Below are 22795 nucleotides of genomic sequence, written 5' to 3'. Positions count from 1 at the left end.
CAGTGAAACATACTGATTTTTCCAGGAATTCTGTTGATTTGTATTATTTTAAAATTTCCCCTCCTCATATATACATGTATAGTTCTTATTGACTTTATGCTCCAATCCGGTGACCCGACTTCATGCCTTATGCTTTTAAAGAAGAACCTTGTAGCTGTTTTAATGTTTTATACACTTGCTTTTAATGATGGGTTTAAAAAATAACTACTTGGTCTTTAATGTTTTAGGTTATTGCATGCTTTTAATTATTCAAATTTATTATACTTTTGTTGTTATTTTTTTTAATGATATAAGCCACCCCAAGAAATACTTCATTGAAGGACCAAGTAGAAAATTTTTACAAAACAATAAAACAGTGATACCTAACACTTGGACCAAACCGTTATTGGGTGTCAACTAACTAAAAAAAATTAAGTAACACTGCACAGGATTGCACTGTTACTGACACTTTCAATTAATTGTTGATAATCTACATATTGAAAAACCTAATTAAAGGGGCCATCTTTTGAAGGCACCGAGAAGAGTTATCTTTCTCTAACAGATAAAATAATCTACCAACTGACAATGCATGTTAGCTTGGTAGACTGACAAGAAAAAGCATCATTGTAAATTTTCATCAGTCTCCAACATGGAGAAGGGAAGCCAGCATCACAGTGCGCATTGTACCCTGAGGGGCACTTTAAGCATTCTATCTCAGAGTTTTTACTTGCCCTGCCAATTAACCAAGGAAAATTTCAAAACAGGTGGTCAACAGACTAAAAATGTATTCGTATTTTTGACAAATTGTAAATAGCTTAATTAATCCAGCCCAAAATTTGAGAAGCCAGACTCATTTTCCAGCCTTTAGGGTTTTGTATTTTAATAATCAAATTTTCTGTTTCTACCAAAAACACTAATCCTAACCTTTTTATGGTTTCTTGTAATTTTATTAACGCTATGACAAAAGCAGTGTAGTATATAAATAAATATAATAGTTGTCATTAACACAACAAAAAGTTAACCTCTAACTCTAGCCTAATTGCTCTCCAGTTGCTAGCAATTCCGTTATTGCTTTTAAAAACACAATTTAATTGAACACTGGAAATATAGTATAGTATAAAAAGCAAGTAGTTATGAAATGAATTAATCCACCACTATCAAATGATGTAAAGTTGACTTTACATATGAACAAGTAATTATAAGAACTTCATATGCATTTTACCTCATACAGCAAAACATTCTGATGAAAGCCCTGACCTGTGTAGCCCAGGCTAACCCGATCCCATCAGATCTGGGAAGCTAAACAGGGTTGGCCTTGGCTAGTATTTAGAAGAGTGACCTCCAAGGAAAACCAGAGACAGGCAATGGCAAACCACCTCTGAAACATCTCTTCCCTTAAAAACAAGTCTAGCTCACCACTTAGTGGTGTATAATGCTAAAAGAGCTAGAACTGCTAACTGCCAGACAATCTTAGGATCTCCTATCTATTCTACACACAATGCCATACAACAACAACAACAACAACAACAACAACAATGATAATTCTGATGAGAAATAAGCTTTAGACAGGATCCAGCTAGCTTAGTCCCAGCCAATTCTGCTCCTTACAAACCACTGTTCTACATGGCTTTTGCTCTGTCATGGTCCTATGATCCCTACTGTAGCCTTTTTTGGTGGTCCAAGGGGATCCCTCCTCCCTTGTTCACCAGTGGAAAAATTGGCTCAATCGAGCTGTCTGTACCTCCACTGAGAATTGGTAAGAAATGCTACTACAAAAATAATGCCGAAAATACTAGGTACATTGCAATCTGGTATCCGGGATTTGTCAAGCCCTGTCCTGAGCACCCATCACTTACTAGCAGACAGAGGTCATTTCGGGGGGGAACGCGGTGGAACGCAGTTCCCCCAGGTGAGGTGCAGGGGGGCGGGGCACATGATGAAGCCCCGCCCCCTGCTTCCGGCTGCCCCGCTTCCAGGAGGAGGCAGGAGAAGAGGGAGGGTAAGTTGCTTCCTCCCCGCCTCTCCCCACCCCTGCCTGCCTGGGGCCAGGGAGGGCCTTGGCGGGGCTTCCTCGCACTCCCGCTGGCCTTGCAGGTCCACCGCCGGGCCCCTGATGTCAGGGTGTGTGGCATATGCTAATGAGTTATGCTAATGAGTTCCCCTAGCTCTTTTTCTACGAAACGACCCCTGCTAGCAGATGATACATTTCTCTCACAGATTCAAAGTAGCAGTCAAAGTCTTCATAACACATTAGCTACCTGCAGTTGTTGTGGAGGTACAGATGAGTTTTTCCTCTTAAATGCAGCAATTTCTTCATTTTTTAGTTTTAGAATCTTCTCCTGCTGTTCTGTCTTTTGCTGAAGTTCCTGCAAGTAAAAAAGAACCATTTTCCCAATACTGGAACTTGCACATGCTCCCAGATGAATTGTTTATGGTAGAAAATGAAGAATTTCAGTATATACAGCAGAATTTTAACAATACGATTTGTACTACACAGGAACCATCATAAGAGAATTAAACAATCTACTGTATAAAATTATTTCAGTTAAATATCCATACTATATTTCTTAAAACATATATAAAAAGTATAATTAGGTCTCTTCAGAGTGTTAAAAGCACTTTATATACAGTGCCAGGAATTCTTATACAACCCTGCAAGGTAGAATCTGTATTATTATCTTCATACTGCAGATTTGGGCCTCTTAAGCTGAAACAGTTTGCATTGGACACCTAGCGATTTCATAGCTGAAGCAATTCCGGGACTTCCTGTCTCACAACTGACACTTGAAGCAACAATAATACACCAGCCCCCCCTCTCTTTTTTTTGTACCCCCCCCCCCGTAGGGGATGTTTTTTTATTGCATTTTCTAATAACTACATACTAAAAACTACAAATAGAAAATCCAGAAAAGGGGAACTACATCTATGGGAGAAAGTAAAGAAAACCCTCTAAAAACCCAAGAGATGGTGATCATACATACGTTTACAAATTTACCTTTAAACTTAAACACAAGTTAACTTTCATTGAAAATGATCATCTATCTAATTAAACATAAGTGCTTCATCAACATTTCTAATTTCATAAAATGATTGTAGAATGATATACAATAAACTTCTTTTTAGGTATTCCAGAGCACATTGACAATCTATTTTTTCCCATTTCTATGTCTCAACTGATAGCCTTGTTTAGGACCCGCCGCCCACAATTTAGTCAGAGTCTTCCTCAGAGGATCCAGCCTCTCCTTCTTCTTTGCTCTCTTTGGCGTCATCAGTCGCACCTTCTCCTGTTGGACTGCTATGTTGATGCAAAAATTCACAAGCCTTTTCAACAGAGTCAATCCTTTCTTTACCATTTGCTTATCTGAATATTAGTCCCTTGGGTGTTAACCATCTGTAGGCAACATCATGCTTTTGTAGAAATAGAGTCAAGTCTCTATATTTCCATCGCAGCGAGAGCGTCGCTGACAATCTGTCTCAGATTCTCTCCTTTCTCTTCCTGGATACCTTGAAGTCTCAAGACATAGCTTCCTCTATCCATTTGAAGCTGTAAGACTCAAGACTCTTTGATTTGACAATTTCCCCCCATTGCCTGCAGTTTTTTGTCCATCTTCTTTGAGTTGGTATCAATCGCTTTAAGCTCCTGCTCCGTTTTTTTAATGTTCTGCATGTTTGCAGCCATTTGCGCTTGTTGTGGACGGCGCAGGTGGGGCGGAGCTGTGAGGACTGAGCCAAGGCCGCGCCGGAGCATGCCGCGTGACAGAAGGGCCCGACCGATCTGCCACTGAAAGACCGCCAGAAAGGAGCCAGAAGCCGAGTGACGCCGAAAGTCGACATAGCCGACCTGGGAGAAAAAAAACCCTCCACTGGGTGCCGGTAGGGATTGTCCCCACCCCCAATAATTGTGGCCATAGGTTAGGGATAAATGAGCAACTGTAGCCGCTCAGAGACCCCTTAGGGGGTTAGAGCGGGGTAGTAAGCTGAAATAAATAAATAAATAAATTGTGTATCCAGCTTGTTGTGATTTTCTCCAGCAAAGGGCAAAGTGCTTCCGACAAGAGCCTTTGAAGTTCCGCTGTTGAGTCTTGTCTAGGAGTAGAACTCGCAGGGCTGGAACTTCTGGGAAGAAGCTTTGCTTTTGCTTGTTTATCTCTAGAGTCCTTCACCGTCGGCGGCGCCATGTTTGAGAATTGTTTACTTTTATCAAAAGTTTGTCAAAGTCTCTGGAAGTTCTCTTGTAATGCGGCAAGCTCTTACAGTCTCTTTATTTTATTCCGGTCGCTTTTTGTAGCAGGGCCCCCCCCCCATTTTTGTAGCTAAAATCGCCTGTAAACAGTTCTTAATGGAGGAGAGTCCCCCCGTTTTCTTTTGGGAGAGCCATGCGCTTTTTCGTTGTCTCGCTTGTACCTAAACTCACATTTTCAATGATTGCTCGCTTGTGTCTAGTATCGTTTGATCACCAAACGCTTGCTCCGGTGTGCTGATCTTGTTCCCATATGGGACGCTCCACGGTCGGACCGTCGGGGCTTGGAGTAGCCCCCCCTCACCGGCTTTTCTTGCCGGGGGGAGCTCTCTAGCACGCCATGGCTGGGAGCCCTTCTCCCAGGCTCCTTGGGTGGCACAGACAATCATGCCCCCTCCCATCCATGGGCACTGGCAGGCTTCTCCCGGAGGTCCAAGAGAAGGCTACTGCCATGGCAATCGCCAAAACCGGAAGCTCTCCAGCCTCTCTCGATATGTGCAATAATGTGCATGATTAAAAAGGAGTGCCAGGAAGGGAAGTTCAAAGTTATGTACAGTAGCCTAGAGAAAGCAAACAAACAATTTCTATTAAATTTCTGCTGGGTAGGCAAACAGAAGTTAAGTATCTTAACCTTGATGCGCTGGTGACCCCGTTGAATTTCTGCCTCCAAGGATTTCTTTTTTTCACTCTCCTCTTGCAATCTTTTCTGAAGTTGGGCTTGTTGATTTTTCATGCGACTGACATTCTGTTCCAGTTCTGTTACATGTTTCTCATTCTGGGTGGACAGTGATGCCAACTTTTTGGTGTCCTGCTGTTTCCTTTGCAAATCCTGTAATTACATAGTACACTTTAGTTTCCCAGCAATATCACCATACTGTGCTTTACTATTGTTTTGTTACTATTGACTTTTTTATTATGATTTGTTTTTTTACTGTGGTTTCAATTTTATAGTATTTGTTAACTACCTTGAGTACAGTTTTTCAGTAGAAAGACAAGCTGTACAATTTTGCTATAAAGAAAGAGACAGGCAGACACAATGTACACATGAAAAGTGATAAATGTCTTGGGATTATACTGCATAAAATCAACATCAACAATTGAAGTGCTCAAGTATTTACATAAATGTAGAGTTCACTATGTGGCATTTTCACAGGGAAAAAATACTGATTGGAAAATGGCTTGTGAATAGATAAATATTTTCATGCTGGTTTTTACATAGTACTCACATCTGTGTTATACAAGTAACTACATGTAGATTCATCCGTCCAATAAATAGTGTGCTTGACAGGCAAGCATGTTTGTGGGGAAAATGTCAAATTTTGAATTATGGGCAACAGGGAACATAAGCTGAGATGCATCTGACTTCAAAACCAAACTTTCTGTTTTTTTATTAGACTTTTATCCTACCCCTTCCCGCTCTGATGGTACATATGGGCCCTCCCTCATTTTATCCTAACAAGCCTGTGAGGTACAAGACCACCCAGTGAGATTCATGGCAGAGTGGCGATTTGAACCTGGGCCTCCTATCCCAAGAAGTATTTAATTTGCAAAGCCAAAAGTAATAATATGTAATACTGTAGAATACTCAAAGCCTTTCACGTGTATCGTTATAATACTTACAAAACCTATTGTAGTAGATGGGCTAAGGGAGGGCTGGATTGCTTAAGCTTACATAGTGAATACATGGCAGAGATAAGATTCAAATCAGAGATCACTGATATATATAGCTCACTGATTGAGCTGCTATGCTAAGCCAGCTCTCACATTTATGGTCATACCAGCTGGGCAATTTGATTTGATTTATTATGACAGACTCTTACCACCATGATATTGGCATGAAGAATAAGATCATAAGAACCATTTACCATGGTACCACAGGATGTTGTTATAGCTCCCCAGTTACAAGTACCTGCACTTTAAGCTTTGCTGCTTCCATCTTCTTCCTAAATTCCTTCTGCAGCCTGGCTTTCTCTGCAATATCTCTTAACTCCTTGTTCTCTAGTTCCAGCAATTGCTTTTGTGTTTCAATTAATTCCATTTTTGCCTTCTCCACTTCATGTTCCAGTTTTGTTATTTTCAGAGAATACTGCTTAGTTACAGATCGGGCATCATTACCTTAAAAAAACCCAAAATTAGCATGGGGGGGGGGAACACACAGACACACATAAAAGCCCAAATAATCATTTGTGACTTTTGATACTGTAATGGCACTCTGCACAACCATTTAGAATTATTATTACTATACTATTTTATTGTCATTTGAATATCTAGTTTTAAAAGTTAAATTTTCTGCTTTATCCACAGTACCCTATCACATCCACATCTGTCTTACTTCCTTACACAATACAAAGTTCAAGCAGATCGTCAAGCCAGACAGCAATTACTAACACCAAATCAAAAACCAAACAAAGAACACACAACTGAAGTGCATTGGCTTCAGGTTCTAATAAAGTTACTGTTCATCTTTGGCCCTGTTACTACCTACATACATATTTGTAAATAAAATGAGCTTCACAAAATTCAGTTACCTGTTTTTACTAGCTCTTTAATAAGTTCTTCTTTCATTCTGATATTAAGTGTAAGTTCATTCATTTTTTGCTTTGCAGCAGTAAGTTTTAGCTCTGAATTCTTTAACTTCTGCATATTTAATATTTGACTCTTCTGGATACAGTCAATATCTTCACCTTGAAAAAAAAGGATAATACTTAAATTGCAGGGGAAAAGACTGTTTCAGCTTCAAGCTGTTTCACAGCACATGAAGGAAAAGTGAGATATACACTTTATAAGCAAAATAAAATTATTTGTATTATTGAGACAAGGGAGAATATTAAAAACACAAGACGAAATTATAAGCAAGTCTATGTGGAAATAAGTCCCATTTTATTTACTCACCAGAAAGTGTTTTTAGGACTGCATACTTAGTTATGCATATATTCATTGAACAACACGCATGGTTTCACAGTGATAATAAAAATATGAGCAAATGGATAACATCAGTGGGGTCCTTCCTAGACCAGTCAGTAGCATACATATGCTATGCTTGGGGACTACACACATTGTCTACGCAATATGTGACTTTAACATGGTGGCCATGGCTGCTTCCATATCCTACCCTTGATAAAACTGTCTAGCTCCCTCTCCGTCCATTTATACCAGGGGCCGCAGGATCTCATGGTAGCAAGTTCCACAAGTTGTGACAAATAGTACTTCCTTTTATTGATCTTTAGACCACTGCACATCAGTTCCATAGGGGAACCCTGAGTTCTAGTATTATGGATGAGGTTAAAAAAAAGGTTCTCTCTATCTGCTCACATGATGCATAATTATGTAATTCTCTACCTCTGTCATTCCTCAGTCACTTTCCCCCCTAAACTAAAAAGCTCTACATGCTTTACCCTTGCCTGATGTAGAAAGCATTCCAATCCCACCTTTATTTTGGTTGGCATCTTTTACACTTTTTTCTAGTTCCTCAGTATTTTAACTGAGATGTGCTCTACAACTAGAGCTCTACACAGCATTCAAAACATGGCTGCACTCGGGACTTGTATAAACAGCATTACTAAAATGGAAGTTTTATTCTTAAACTCTTTCTTCATTCTCCCCAGCATGGAATGTTTCTGTTAAATACTGGGTTCTATGGAGGAGCAGATCCCACATCTAGTGATCAGTTCAGCTTTATTAGTGATTCAGCAGATACAAGACTGAAACCTCAGGGCACTAGCCCTGTTTAAATAGCATGCAAAACCCACACCCAAACACACCCAACTCCCAAAGATAGGCTATTTACATAAAATTGGTTTCTCACTGGTCACCTCCAGAGTCCTGGTGGGCTATTGTTCTAGAGCTCCAAGCTCAGCCAGTCTCTGGTACATAGTCCTGGAATGTTCCAGCCCTAATACATAACACCCCTCCCCCCTAAGTTCCAAAGCACCGTAATATACATAGTCCTCCAGGTATGCTGGCTTGCGCCTTTCCCACTGAGAGTGTCTCGGCTCAGACAGTGTTGGCGAACTCACAGGGGCACTGTCTGGGGTCTCAGCAGTGGCACTGGGCAAGGATGGCGAGTCAGGAGCAGAGTCCTGGGACTCTGGAACAGTCTGTATGGGTGTGGGCAACTCTGCACGGTCAGAACAGTCCCTGGCACGCGGTGCGTCCCCCTCCCTGCTGTGCTCCGGTAGCAGCAGTAGTGGTCCTGGGCGGCTGGCCTCCGCAGTGGCTGGTGGTGGTTTGGCTATCTCCAGCAGGAAATGGCAGTGAAGTTGGTTGATGTGCCTGTGCAGGACTTGTCCACCGTTGGTAGAGACCTCGTATGAGAGGGGGCCGGTGATTCTGATGACCTTGGCAGGAACCCAGGCAGGACCACTGGAGAAGTTCCATGTGTAGACAGAGTCACCTGGGAAAAATCCTCTGGCGCTTACTGGCTCTCTGGTGACGGGTGATGCTTTGGGGCTCGGTCCGGGTGCAGTCTGTCCAGTCAAGTAGTTAGGTGTCTGCCTATGAGGAGCTCAGCGGGGCTGCAGCCAGTGGTTACACTCGGGATCACCTGGTGGCCAAAAAGGAATGCTATGGTCCCAGTCCCCGTGGATGATCCGCCTGAGGGACTCCTTCGTGGTCTGCACCATCCTCTCTGCTTGCCCATTGGTGGCTGGGTGAAAGGGAGTGGAGTGGATGTGCCATATTAGGTAGTGGCCCAAGAACTCCTGGAACTCCCCCAAAGTGAAGGCAGAGTCCTGTTGTCCGTCATGACCATGTTGGGTAGGCCGTGTGTGCTGAAGATTCATCTGAGAGCCTGGATTGCCACTCTGGAGGAGGTGGAGGCAACCGGCACGACCTCCAGCCATTTGGTGTAGGAGTTCACGAAAATAAAGAATATTTGTCCTTGGAGGGGGCTAACAAAGTCCAAATGCACCTGGGACCAAGGGTTGCGGTAGGAGCATGTGGTGGTTCTGGACGGGTCTCTTGGCAGGCCTGGCAGCACTGGACCCAGGCCTCTATTTCACTGTCCATTCCTCGCCACCACACATAGCTCTGGGCGAATGCCTTCATTCACACAATTCCGGGGTGAGTCTCATGCAGGGCTGCCAATACTCATTGGTGCAGGGGCACAGGAACTACTACCCAACTGCCCCACAGTAGGCACCCCTTGTGAGCTGAGAACTCATCCCAACGGGATGAGACTCAGCCAGTCTCTTATACCCAGTCCTGGACTATTCCAGCCCTAATACATAACATTCCCTTTTAAAACTACCACTGCATACTGAGTTGATGTTTTCAGTAAGCTTATCCACCTCAACCACAAGGTTTGGGGGGGGGTTCTGTCAGTTCAGAACCTATCAGCATGCATGTAAAATCATAACTTTTTGACCCATTTTACTGGCCATTCTGGAACGATTCTTTTGGAGCTCCTTGCAATGTACTAATTTTTTTCAGCATCCTGAACTTCTAAAACTTCCTTGACCTGCTAGAACTAGTTTCAAAGTTTTTTTTGGAAACTGGCACATTTCCACACTACAAGTCCAGCACTATCCATTGTACCACAACTACCCAGTTATCGTATCACATAAAACACTATACTTTTTTCCATAATGAGGCATTAAACTTCATTACCTGTAACAGTTTCATTTTGTGAAGAGGAATTGTGCAGTGTTTCTTTTGATCCAGGGATGAAGCTGTGGGAAGCTTCTTTTTGTGTCCAAGTGCGGTTTAAGGACCGTCTAAAGAAATTAAAGCCAAAATAATGTATTTATAAGTCTTAAAACAGATGAAATGTGAGGTCACTTATTACATTAGGTGTTTATTCTGCCTATCATTAACTACAAAACCACAATGCTGTAGCTAAGGGCCAAACTAGAGTTATGTCCCCAACCCATTTTACAGACAGACATGATGTTGGGGAACTAATATTCCCAAACAGTCCAGGGCCTGATTCAGTTTGGGTGTGCAGCATGAGAGGGAAAGGACCCCCCCCTCATGCTCCCAAGCTGAATTGGGCTGGGGAGGGGAAGACTGAAACTCCCCCCCCCCTGTACTCTCAAGTCAAACAGGGTCCTGGAGTACCTGGGAATGTTTGTTCCTCAGCATCACATGTCTGCAAAAACACATCTTGATAGATATAACATCTAGTTGGCTCTAAAGGTGCTCTGATGTTCTTTTGTCCTACCGGTACAGAACTGGTATTCCACATTGCCCCTCTTTGCAACACCTACCCAACTTAAAGCCATGTGCTATGAAGAGTATTCAAGTATATCTATGGTACAACATGGAGTTGGGTCTGGTTTATACATGCAGGGGAATGGGCCGTCCAAGGGTCATTTCCTGCAGGAGCACACTGGAGCTCCAGCAGTAAAGAGCTCAGGGGCAGGCACATGAAACAAGCCCCACCCCCTGCTCCCAGCAGCCTTCAGTCAAAGCAAGAAGCAGCCAGGTAAGTTGCAGAGCTCCCTCCGGCACAAAACAGTCCAGTGGCACCTTTAAGACCAAGTTTTATTCAGGTACAAGCTCTCCCTTCTCTGCGACGACAGATCTACACGTTTGTCCCCCCCCCCCCCAATAGCTAGCAATCCAAAATAGTCCAGTGGAGCCTGAGCGGTGGGTGTTGCCTTCCGACACACTTCCGGTGATGTCAGGGGGTGTGGCATATGCAAATAAGTTATGCTGATGAGTTATGCTAATGAGCTCCTGCAGCTCTTTTTCTACAAAATGACCCCTGGCCGTACCAGTTCAGACTGTAGGTAGAAGATAACATTTTGTAATGTTTCCCTGTGCTGAAAGAAAAAAGGTGGGCAGATCCTTTCTTCTTTCTGTATTAGTTTTCTTCCTGCATGGAGTTTTGTAAGCCAAATGAACATTCATGAATCCGCAACCTGCCAGTAGTGCGTGCAGTTCATTCTACTACTTTTTTCTCCTGCAAGCATGAGCCAGGCATCACATTAATTCTATTCATCATTGCATATGAAACCTTATTAATGCCTAGGTTAACAATGACATATAGAGGTTGTTTAAATGAGAACAGTTCTATAGGAGGCTAGTTTTTGTTATTAAACAGAGATATATTAAATATGACCAAGAAAGTACCTAAATGGGGGTCTTCTTACGTTCTTGGCATTTTTTTCATCTTCATCACTATGATCAGAAAAGCAGGAATTTTTTTTTAATGAAGAACTTCATCTTGTTCTTCTATGTGATCCAACATTATTTGGCTTCGGGTTCGAAATCCTGCCATTACTCTATTTAGGGAGTATGTAGGTGGGCTTGTGTGTACCTTTAAAGACATTAAAAGAAAACAGTTTTGTGAAAATCTATCATTTATTGACCAATCTTTTTATATAAAAAAACCCTCGCCCTGAGGATCTTTGAGAAGCAACACATGACTTTCCTGCTTGGGTTGGCATTCGGTAGCTGAAATGAAAGAAGAAAGGCATGTTTTTTAAATTACATGTTAGGGTCTGTATGATTGTGATCGGTTACATATCTCATTGTTGGTTGCTGACTTGGTATAAAATGTTCTTAACCGTACTTTAATTGCTTCTTCAAAAGCACTGATAGCACTACGTCAAAGGGTATATATTTTAAAATAATAAAATAATAAAAATTAATAGTAATTAAATTGTAATGTGAACCAGCAGGCTGAAGTTAAGCATTGTGAACAGAATCATAGAATCATACAGTTGGAAGGGGCCACAGAGGCCAACCCTCTGCTCAATGCAGGATCAGCCTAAAGCATCCCTGACAAGTGTTCATCCAGCCGCTGCTTGAAGACTACCAGTAAGCAGATGCTCACCACCACCCCAGGCAGCTGATTCCACTGCTGAACTACTTTTACTTTAAAAAAAACCTAATATCCAGCTAGTGTCTTTACGCCCATGATTTATACCCATTTTAATAAATAGTTTGGGTACTTTTTTGAATTAAGTGTTTCTCAGATATGACCACTAGAGGCTTCTGATATAACCACCAAGGTGAAGGAAAAGGCAGACCAAAAATGGTGAGCTGGGAGACTGGCAAAGCAGAGCAGAAAGGCAGGGCAGGGCAGGGCAGGGCAGGGCAAAGACATGACTGCAGTAGGAGTACCACCGTACTTTAATTGCTTCTTCAAAAGCACTGATAGCACTACGTCAAAGGGTATATATTTTAAAATAATAAAATAATAAAAATTAATAGTAAATAAACTGTAATGTGAACCAGCAGGCTGAAGTTAAGCATTGTGAACAGAATCATAGAATCATACAGTTGGAAGGGGCCACAGAGGCCAACCCTCTGCTCAATGCAGGATCAGCCTAAAGCATCCCTGACAAGTGTTCATCCAGCCGCTGCTTGAAGACTACCAGTAAGCAGATGCTCACCACCACCCCAGGCAGCTGATTCCACTGCTGAACTACTTTTACTTTAAAAAAAACCTAATATCCAGCTAGTGTCTTTACGCCCATGATTTATACCCATTTTAATAAATAGTTTGGGTACTTTTTTGAATTAAGTGTTTCTCAGATATGACCACTAGAGGCTTCTGATATAACCACCAAGGTGAAGGAAAAGGCAGACCAAAAATGGTGAGCTGGGAGACTGGCAAAGCAGAGCAGAAAGGCAGGGCAGGGCAGGGCAGGGCAGGGCAAAGACATGACTGCAGTAGGAGTACCATTGTGGGGGCAACTTCACTGTCTGCCTCCCCCAAACAAGACAGAAAGACAGGTACAACCTTCTATTTACTGGTTTCCATGATTGCAGCCCCTCCCACTGACAGCATGACTACCCCATATCTTCTGTGTCTAAAATTACAGCATTCTGGACTCTGAGGATTTTGCCTTGGATGCACCTGAAAGATAGTGGTACTAGTTTGGATATCAGAATGCTCAGCTGCTGAGGTTTCAGGCTTGCTGTGGGTCTTGAAATCAGGATGTATTTGGATGGCTTCAATTCTACTGTACTCACTGCTCACAGTGTTGCTTCCCACCTCCCCCCCCAAAAAAGCCAACTGGTTAGTCTATAGCTGTTATGACAACCTCGTCCTCTTCCCTCCCTCACATGCAGGATTTTCCCTCCTTTTTTCCCTTCCTTCTTGTTTGAGCAGCCTCTTTATTTATTTTCTTCTTTTCCGAAGGTTTATGGCTCTCTCACCCTGTCTCATTGCTGGCTCAGCCCAGGAACTTGAGGGAAAAGAAAAGATCACCTCTTAAACTTCTGAAAATGGCGCATGAGAGGCTTTTTAAAGTTCAAAAATAAACGGAGAAGGAGATGAATCCGAAATTCTGGGACGACCTGCAGAAGGAAGGAATATTAAGAGTGAAGGATATGTATAATAGCCAAGGGAATCCACTAACGCCTCAGGAGTTGAATCAAAAACTAGGAAATAGATATTGGTTAAATTCGATGGGATTATATTCTTTAATTAAACAAGATAAGTATAAAGAAGCTATTAAAAGGGAAGATAATAATATGGAACAAATACTATATGTGAAAGAAATAAAAAAAGGATTGGCAGGGAAGATTTATTTAGAATTGGTGAAAGATAAGGAATTTATGTGCAGAAGCTTAAAAAACAAATGGAATAAGGAAAAACAAATTACTACTGAGGATGTCAATAAGTTAATGGTGAACTTGAAGAAAATTAAGCTAGAAAAGTATAGAGAACTTGAAAGAAAGATAATATGGAAGTGGTACAGAACTCCTGCACAACTGGCATATATGATAAAAGGAATGAAACCCAATTGCTGGCACTGTAATGCAAAAGAAGGGTGGTATTCTCACTTATGGTGGGAATGCCCAAAAGTGATAGATTTTTGGGAAAAGATACGGGGGAAAATAGCCGTGCTATGTAAAGTGAACCTGGTTATAGATGTAGATTTATTATTTATGGGTGTATTGGGAAACCATAGAATTGAGAAACAAAATCAGGATATTTTCAAAGTAATGTTATTAGCAGCGCATGCAGTAATTGCATATGGTTGGAAGGAGAACTCAAAATGGACTTTAGAAAAATGGAACGAATATTTATATGAATATATACAATCGGACATATTGGAATGTTTAAAGCAAGATAAGACATGGACTGTAAAAATGAAGGAGATAAAAAAGAAATGGTCGGTATACTTTAAATGGGTTTATAAAGGGGAAGCCAACAGAGGTATATTTGAAAAGTTGGAAAGAATGTGCTCATGGTTGAAAATGTAATTTGAATAACATGATGGTGGCCACCTTAGGGGGGAGGGAAAAAACAGAGGGGTAAAAGTATCAAAAAGTTGGAACTAAACTGTAATGTAATAACAATATTGGGATACAATAAAAACATTTGGAAAAAAAATAAAGTTCAAAAATAAACAAAATATTTTATTAGACATACAGGGGAAAAGGTCAAGTGAAATCAGGGGTAAAAACAATCTTGCTCTGGTGGGCAACTCCTGTTATCAAGTAGGCTAGGAAATCTCTGTCTATCTAATACTGCTCATATGGCTATTACCTTGAGCAGAAATTAGAACCAAAAATATTTCAAAAGACCTTACTCAGTATTATTTTATTGATTGATTGATTTTATTGATTTTTATCCCGCCCATCCGGCCTAGGCTGGCTCAGGGCGGCTTACAACAGAATAAAAGTTCTTATGATACATAAAATACAATTCATTACCCTAATACATTTCCTGATAAATAAAATACAGCAATATAAAAACAGTGTTATAATCAAACATAGCTAGCACATTCCAATTTTTTTTGTTGCTTTAATTTTATTGGTCTGCTTCAGATAGGGGAGGCTAGGATGGGCGGTAGTCACAGGGACCAGTGGCTCAGGGCATCCACCATGGTTGTCAGTTGTTGTTATTGATAATGGCACCAATAGTTGTGGTGGTGGCGGCGGCTCCAAAAGCCTGGCGGAACAGCTCCATTTTGCAGGCCCTGCGGAACTGTAAAAGGTCCCGCAGGGCCTGGTCTCCTCTGGGACCTCATTCCACCAGAATGGAGCCGCCAACGAAAAGGCCCTGGCCCTGGTTGTTGCCAACCTGGCCTCCTTGACACTCGGGAGGGCCAGTCAGTTCTGGGTCCCAGAACGCAGTGCTCTCCGGGGCATATATGGGGAAAGGCGGTCCCTCAGGTATGTCGGACCCTGGCCATAAAGGGTTTTAAAGGTAAGAAACAGCACCTTGAAGTGAATCCGGTATGCTATAGGCAGCCAGTGCAGTGCCTTTAGCACAGGCTGGATGTGCTCCCGAATTGAGAGTCCCATCAACAACCTGGCCGCAGCATTTTGCACCAGCTGCAGCTTCCGAATTTGCGACAAGGGCAGCCCCACATAGAGGGCATTACAGTAATCCAGTCTCGAGGTGACCATCACATGGATCACTGTGGCCAAGTCACCGCGTTCAAGGAATGGGCCATTGGTACTTACCATGAAGGGTCCTTCTCCTCTAAGGTTATGGAGGACATCTTGTTGGGTGTTTCCCACCCTTTCCTTAGGGAGGCAGGAACCAAAACTTCACTTCCTGTCCTCTAGGTGGGACACGCCCCTCAATGCAGTTACGAAACTCCTGCCTCCGCTTCCGGTATGGCGCAACGACGGGCGGGAGCTCGGGCTTGAGCTCCAAGCCGCCTGTGCTCTTTTGTTCCTTTTCGGGGGCCCCAGCGATGGGGGAGCACGACCTGCAAGCTCAGGAAGAGACTGCAGGAGCAGGGGGCTCATTGCTGGCCCTCCCCGAACTTTGGCAAAGCAGGGAGGTGCTCCAGAATTGCCCCGAAGTGGGAGCGAGAGAAGGCAAAGAACATGGCTGCCGTGTTCTTCAGAGTTGCGACCACCTGGACTGTTTTTAAATAAAACTTTGCTTGTACTGAAAAGATACTTTGCAGCGACAACCCGATACGCTCTTGAGGAATTCCCCGGAGAAATATTACACCTTTTGTGATAATTTTCGGTGTGGAACTGTGAGTAGCGATTTAAACAGGGGAAAGACTCTTTGTTGTGAGTACCAATACCCTTCAAGAAACAGCTTATAAACTTGCTTGAGAGTGTGAGAGAAATAATTTGTGGAAAGGAGGCTATAGAAGTAGAAGGCAACATGGAAGGAGAATTTGCGTGGAAGGAAATTAAAAATTTTCTGGCGGAGGAAATAAAACGGACATTTGTAGCGGCTTGTGAGAAGGTTCTGGGAGATGCTGTAAAAAAGGTGCTGGAGGGGAAAGGAAATAAGGAAGAAGGACATGAAACGAGAAGACAAGAGGAAGGGTTGGAGATAAAGAGAAAGGAGCACAGAATATTCAACTAACTCCGACAGAGGAAGAAAGGCAGGAAGCAGACGCCTCTAAGGATATTTTGAGAATTAAAAGGAACCCCAAGTTAAAAGTAAGGAAAGAAAGACCGCTATCAGACTCAATTAGGAATGAAAGGGAGAAGGTCATCAGAGGGAAGAAAGTAAAGAAAGAAGTAATGAACTTTAAGAAGGCAGGGCAAGAAATTACTGGGAATAAATATGGAAATGACTTGAAAACAGAAATGGAAATACGCGAATACAAGGACAGACGGCTCAGGGAAGAGAATACAGAAAATCAAGATAGAAAGGAGTTGGACTATCATGAGGATTGTGTATGCAAAGTAGTAAATTGGCCTCTCCTCTTTGTTATGTCTCTCTCCTTCCTATATATTGCAGCTGAGAACCTTAGGAAAACAACTGAAAGGAGATCGTAGAGTATAGAGAATATGATATGGATAATTGTGTTATGAATGACTTGGAGATGAATTTGGCCATTGGTATTTGAAAGTCTGGATTGTAATGAAGATGGATGGGCTGACGATAATCTTTTAACATTTGTTTTTCACATTACAATTAAATCTGGAATGAAATTTTTATGAAGGGAAAGGGTAATGGAAAATATTAGGGCTTAAGATATAAATTAAATTCAATGAGGGAAATCTATTTTGGTTTTGTTTATGTAGACCAGTAAAGGATAATAAATTAAGTGGTGAAGAAAGGAAGGAGAAAGGGTGTGAACCTTGTTTTGATGAATTTTGCTTTAATTAAATACAATAGATTATTTGTTTGCCAATTTGAAATGAACTTTGATGCTGGTAGTGGGGAGTTAAAAATTATGCATTTGAAACTTAGATTTGATGATGTTTAATGTAAAGTTATGGTTTATGATGAGGATGATGTCATATTGGTTTAATTTTTTTTTCTTTTGGTATATATATTTGGGAATAGGAGACCCTGGGGATATAAGGGAAAATATAGTTGGAAAATAGGGCTACATAGGAATGATGATTTTTTTTTGGTCATGATTATATTATGAATTACAGTATTAAGACCCATGAATTAATCCTGCAATAATAATTGTTATGAGATTTGAGACCTGAAAAATAAGAACTTCTGTTAGGCCTCCATTGCCAAAATGAGAGTGTTTAATGGGAAAATAATAGATTAATTTATAAAAAAAGGAGTATTGATACTCAGAAGGGGAAAGGAAGCAATGAAATTTGGATAAGATAATCTGTACAAAATATGTTGGATTCTAGCTAAAAACTAACGGGATGTATCAAGAAAGGATAGGATTGTTGTAAGGAGGATATTTTGTGGTCAATGTGAAGTATCTTGAAAGAATATACTTGTTGTTACTTGTATGTCTGTATGTTTACAATGCATGAAAACTCAATAAAATATATGTTAAAAAAACCAAAACGCAGTTATGGAACTCCAAAAGCAGTGAACCTTTTAAAAATGCTAGAAAACTGTAGCAACACATTAGAACCATAAAAACCATGACAGGCAATTAAGCAGAAGAAGAGGTATAAGGACAGGAAGGACTAACCTGATAGAGAGAAAAGATAAGGAAGCAGAAAAAGCAGGCATGACGATGAAAAGGAGGGCCCAAGATGTCCTCCGTAACCTCAGAGGAGAAGGACCCTTCACGGTAAGTACCAATGGCCTGTTCTCCCTCTGAGAGGAGGACATCTTGTTGAGACCTCCTACAGCAGTGTCATTATTCGGGTGGGTCATCGTCTTGGCCTGCCAGAACCCATTGAAGAACTCTCCGTCCGAATGCAGCATTGGTGGAGTCAAATATGTTGATCTTATAGTGCCGGACAAAGGTAGATACTGAGGACCACGTGGCGGCCTTGCAGATTTCTTCTACTGAAGCGTGGTTATCTAGGGCCGCATTAGTCGCTGCACTACGTATCGAATGCACAGTGATACCCGAGGGAGGTACCATCTTTTGTGCTCTGTACGCCTCGGCAATGCAGTATTTGAGAGTAGAGCTAATCGAGGACTTGGACATTTTGCTACCCTTTTTGGGTGGAGAGATCGAAATGAACAAGGATTCTGACTTTCTAAATGCGCTGGTAAGGTGAAGAAAAACCTTCAATGCTCGCCGGACATAGTGTGTGTGCCAAATGCGCTCCTGTGTATGAGAAGGTTTCGGGCAGAAGGAGGGTAAGCAGATCTCCTGAGATCTGTGGAACCTGGAATTCACCTTGGGATGGAAGGTAGGTTCTGGGAACAGGACGACCTTGTCCTTATGGAAGATACAAAGTCTTGGGTTAGCAGATAGCACTCCCAATTCTGAAACTCAACGGGCTGAGGTTACAGCCACCAGAAATAGCATCTTCATCCTGAGCCACTTCAGCGAGACCTCTTTAATAGGCTCAAAAGGAGGATTAGTCAGGTCATTAAGGATTATGTTTAGTTTCCAGGTAGGGAACCTGTGAGAAATAGGAGGATTGCTAACCGAAGCTCCTTTCAGAAATTGTTTGACGTGGGGGTGTCTAGACAGACCTCAGCCTTTGAAGGGAGGTAAGACCATTGAAAGGGCCGCTACCTGTCTCCTGAGTGTGGATGCCTTCAGGGCGGAGTCATAGCCATTTTGAAGAAAGGCAAGGACATTTCTGAAGTGTGATTTCAAAGGATCTATTGATTTTCTTCTGACTCATCTCACAAAGGCCTTCCAAGTAGTATTATAAATCCTGCATTTAGATTGTCTCCTAGACACCAGCATGGTGCTGGTCACCTTTTCTGAGTATCCTAGTTTGAGGAGTCTGTCCCGCTCAATTGCCAGGCGGTCAGATGAAGCCATCCTGGTTCCGGAAGCCATACCAGTCCCTGCGTTAACAAATCCGGCGACACCGGCAGATGAAGAGGTGGCAGGACCGACAGACACTGGAGCTCCGAGAACCATGGCCTCCTGGGCCAATAAGGGGCCACCAGTATGACCTCTGCCCTCTGATCTCTTATCTTCCTCAGGAGTCTCGGGATGACCGGAGTTGGCGGGTACACAAACATCATGCCCTGCGGCCATGGAGACATCAGGCATCTGTTCCTTCCGCATTGTGATGATGAAACCTGGTGAAGTATCTCTGCACCTGGAAGTTGAGTGGAGAGGCAAACAGGTCCACGTCTGGTAGTCCGAAGCTATCCACTATCAACTGAAATAGGTCTCGTTTCAGGGACCACTCCGCTTCCTGAAGCTGACATCAACTGAGCCAGTCCGCTTGAGTATTCAAGGCTCCCTTTATGTGCTCTGCCTTGATGGAGGCTATGTTGGTCTCTGCCCATAGAAAAAGCTTCATTGCCTCCTGGCTTAGATGTGCAGACCTTGAGCCTCCCTGGTTGTTTACGTACGATTTGGCTGCAATGTTGTCTGTTCTGATCAAGACATGATGACCTGCAATCAGAGGATGAAAATGAAGAAGTGCCAGTCTGATGGTTCTCAACTCCAACACATTTATTGGAAGCTTGCTCTCCTCCTTGGACCAGAGTCCCTGCATCGGAGAGTTGAGGTAGATCGCACCCCAACCCTGCAGGCTGGCGTCCATGACGATTTGTTTCCAATCCGCCGCATAATATGCGCGACCCTGAAGGAGGTGATGTGTGTTGGTCCACCATGTGAGACCGGACTTCACTTTGGGAGAGATCTCGATAGGTACATTGTCCCGTCTCATAATCTTGAGCTGGAAGGGCCTCAGGAACTGCTGGAGCGGTCTCGCATGAAGTCAGGCCCAAGGGACCGTGTCTATGCATGAAATGAATAGGCCCATCAGCTTGGCTAGGGTCATGAGAAGAATCTGTCTGCTCCTGATGATCTGCTGACAGAGGTCGCGGATCTTTTCTGCCTTGGGGTTGGGCAGAAACATACTGTTTTGAGTTGTGTACAATATCACTCCTAGGTGCTCTATGGACTGAGACGGAGTGAGGCAGCTCTTCTGAAGATTCACCAGGAAACCGTGCGACTGTAGGCACTGTATGGTGGACTAGGTATCTAGAACAGACCTGGAACATGAGGCTGAGCAGATCAGAAGGTCGTCTAGATGCGGATAGACATGTATCCCGTATCCCTTTTTCTCTTAGGAGAACGATGGGATGAATCAGCATCTTGGAAAATACTCTGGGGGCAGTTGATAAGCCGAAGGGCAGAGCCCTGAACTGCCAGTGTTGTCCCTGAACGCAAAATCTTAGGAAGCGTCTTAGGACCGCTGAAGATGGGCACATGGAGGCCTCCGTGAGGTCAATAGATGTCAGGAACTCTTCCGGCTGAAGGACCTCCACGATAGAGTGAAGGGTCTCCATACGGAAGCGTCTCAACTTTACAAACTTGTTTAGGAATTTTAAGTCCAGAATGGCTCTCCAGCTTCCGTTTCTCTTGGGGACAGTGAAAAAGATGGAGTAAACACCGTGCTCCTTCTCTTCTGGGGGGACAGTCTCAATAGCTAGAATGCTGGAGAGATGATGGATGGCATCCAAGGTCCTTTTCAGTTTGACTGAGTCCTTTATTAATGGTGTGGGAACAAAGTGGTCTGGAGGCCTGCTTAGAAATTCGATGGAGTACCCCTTGCCGGTGACCTCCTGCGACCACATGTCTGCATTGGATTCGACCCAAGTCTGATGGAATAGAAGCGGACATCCCCCACACTGGTGCTGATTCATAGTCATGCCTTGGGAGTCTTGTTGTCTCTGCCAAACTTGTCATCCCTGGGGGAGAAAGATCTGCCTGGTCTGTTGTGAAAGGGATTTCTTCTAAAACTCTGTCTGGAAGTTCCCCACGATGAGCGCCTGCCGTCCCTGTTGAACCTGTAGGAGGGTTGTTGACCTTGAAAGGCAAAATTGCCCAGGCCCTTCCTGTCTGTTCTGCGCAACAATCTAGATATCACTTTCTTTTTGTCCTTTGTTTGAACATGTTTCTTGTCTAGTGCATCGCCAAAAAGTCGGTCGCCCTGGAAGGGATATGCTGTGACGATGCCCTTGGCATGTAGACTGGCCTGCCAGGCTCGTAGCTATAGGGTTCTTCTGGTGGCAACGGTGGAGGCCAGTGCTCTAGAGGAAAAGATTCATGGCATCAACAGTAGCATCGGCAGAGAAGGAGGAGGCTTGGAGAAGTCTGTTCGCTCCTTCAGACAAGCGCCTATTAGAGTCTGAAATCAGCTGGACCATCTTTTTAGACCAAGCTGTGGAGGTCCTAGCCACCACAGTGGCTGTAGCTGCCGCTCTGATGGCTATGGCTGTGGCTTCATGGGCTTTTCACAGTGCAAATTCTGCTTTCCTATCCAAACTATCTCTCACCATGCCTTCGCCATCTTCAGAAAGCAGTCCTGATGTTTGGAGTGCTGTAATTGGTGCGTCCACTAGGGGGACCTGTAAGAGCTTATCGGTAAAATTAGGCAGAGCATACAATTTCTTAACATTAGGAGGGCAATGCTTATTCGCCATAGGCTTGGTCCACTCTTTAACTAATTGCTTCTCTAAAAATTCAGGGAAGGGAAAAACTTTCTCAAACCTGGGGGCTCTGGGAAAATAGTCTTTGCTCTTTCTGGGTCTAGACCCATCAGTGGGTTCGGAGCTGTTGGAGTCTTCTGCCTTAGGTTTGGGAATAAGATCTAAGGTAGACATAGTCTTTTAAAGTAAATATTGATAATCCTCAGGTTTAAAGAATGTCGTGGAAGGTTCAGGAACTTCCATCTCGTCTTCTTCCTCCTCATCAAAGAATTCTCCTTCCTCCCTGTCACCAATCTCACTTTCTCCGAGCTGAGAAAGATCTCGTTGAGGGTCTTCTCTCATAGTGCAATAGTGGTCTTTCCTGGCCGCCTCTGTTGGCTAGCGGGGTCTTTCCTCCTGAGGGAAGGTTCTATTCAAGACACCCTGGGGGCAGTGGCTGAAATGGGCATGTGTATAATCATGGCATAAATCCCCAGAGTGTGGATTGCTGTGAAGATTAGCAACCTCCTCTCTCACAGCCTGTCTGAAAAATTGCATTTCCTCAGGAGTCAATAACACGTTGGCGCCCCTGTTGGGGCTACTCACGAGTAGACCGGAAGAATCCTTGGTGTGTGGGGTACAAGCTGCTCTCCCTCTCCTTGGGCATTAGGAAGGTCTGTGATGTTGTCCGAGTCAATGTTATGGCTTATGGTAGCAGCGACAGCCGCCCGCAGCCCTCCCCTACTTCCTCAGGGGTTCGTCGCTTAGCCGGCTATTTCAAAATGGTGCCTGTGGCGTGCTCTGGAGTCGGAGAGCAGGACCACTTTTTGGCGCATTTGTCTTTTGGCGCCGACACACTAGCTGCAGTAGTGGGGGTGGAAGACATGTCTTTCCCCCTCTTTGGTTCTCCTTGCGCCGGT

At 43.3% G+C, this 22795-nt stretch overlaps 1 protein-coding gene across 1 annotated transcript in view; it reads right to left on the bottom strand.

Annotated features, from left to right (window-relative positions):
• Positions 1-22795, bottom strand: part of KIF27 (kinesin family member 27) — a 55326-nt gene that overhangs the window by 13002 nt on the left and 19529 nt on the right. The window contains 8 exon segments of the mRNA XM_015419273.1: positions 2238-2345; positions 4851-5048; positions 6129-6334; positions 6748-6903; positions 8670-8685; positions 9819-9933; positions 11294-11370; positions 11373-11480. Coding sequence (XP_015274759.1) covers positions 2238-2345; positions 4851-5048; positions 6129-6334; positions 6748-6903; positions 8670-8685; positions 9819-9933; positions 11294-11370; positions 11373-11480 — 984 coding nt within the window.

The sequence above is a fragment of the Gekko japonicus genome, unplaced genomic scaffold (assembly GCF_001447785.1).
Source record: "Gekko japonicus isolate JY-2015 unplaced genomic scaffold, Gekko_japonicus_V1.1 scaffold133, whole genome shotgun sequence".
Taxonomy (NCBI): Eukaryota; Metazoa; Chordata; class Lepidosauria; order Squamata; family Gekkonidae; genus Gekko; species Gekko japonicus.
This window is presented reverse-complemented; position numbering and strand designations above follow the sequence as displayed.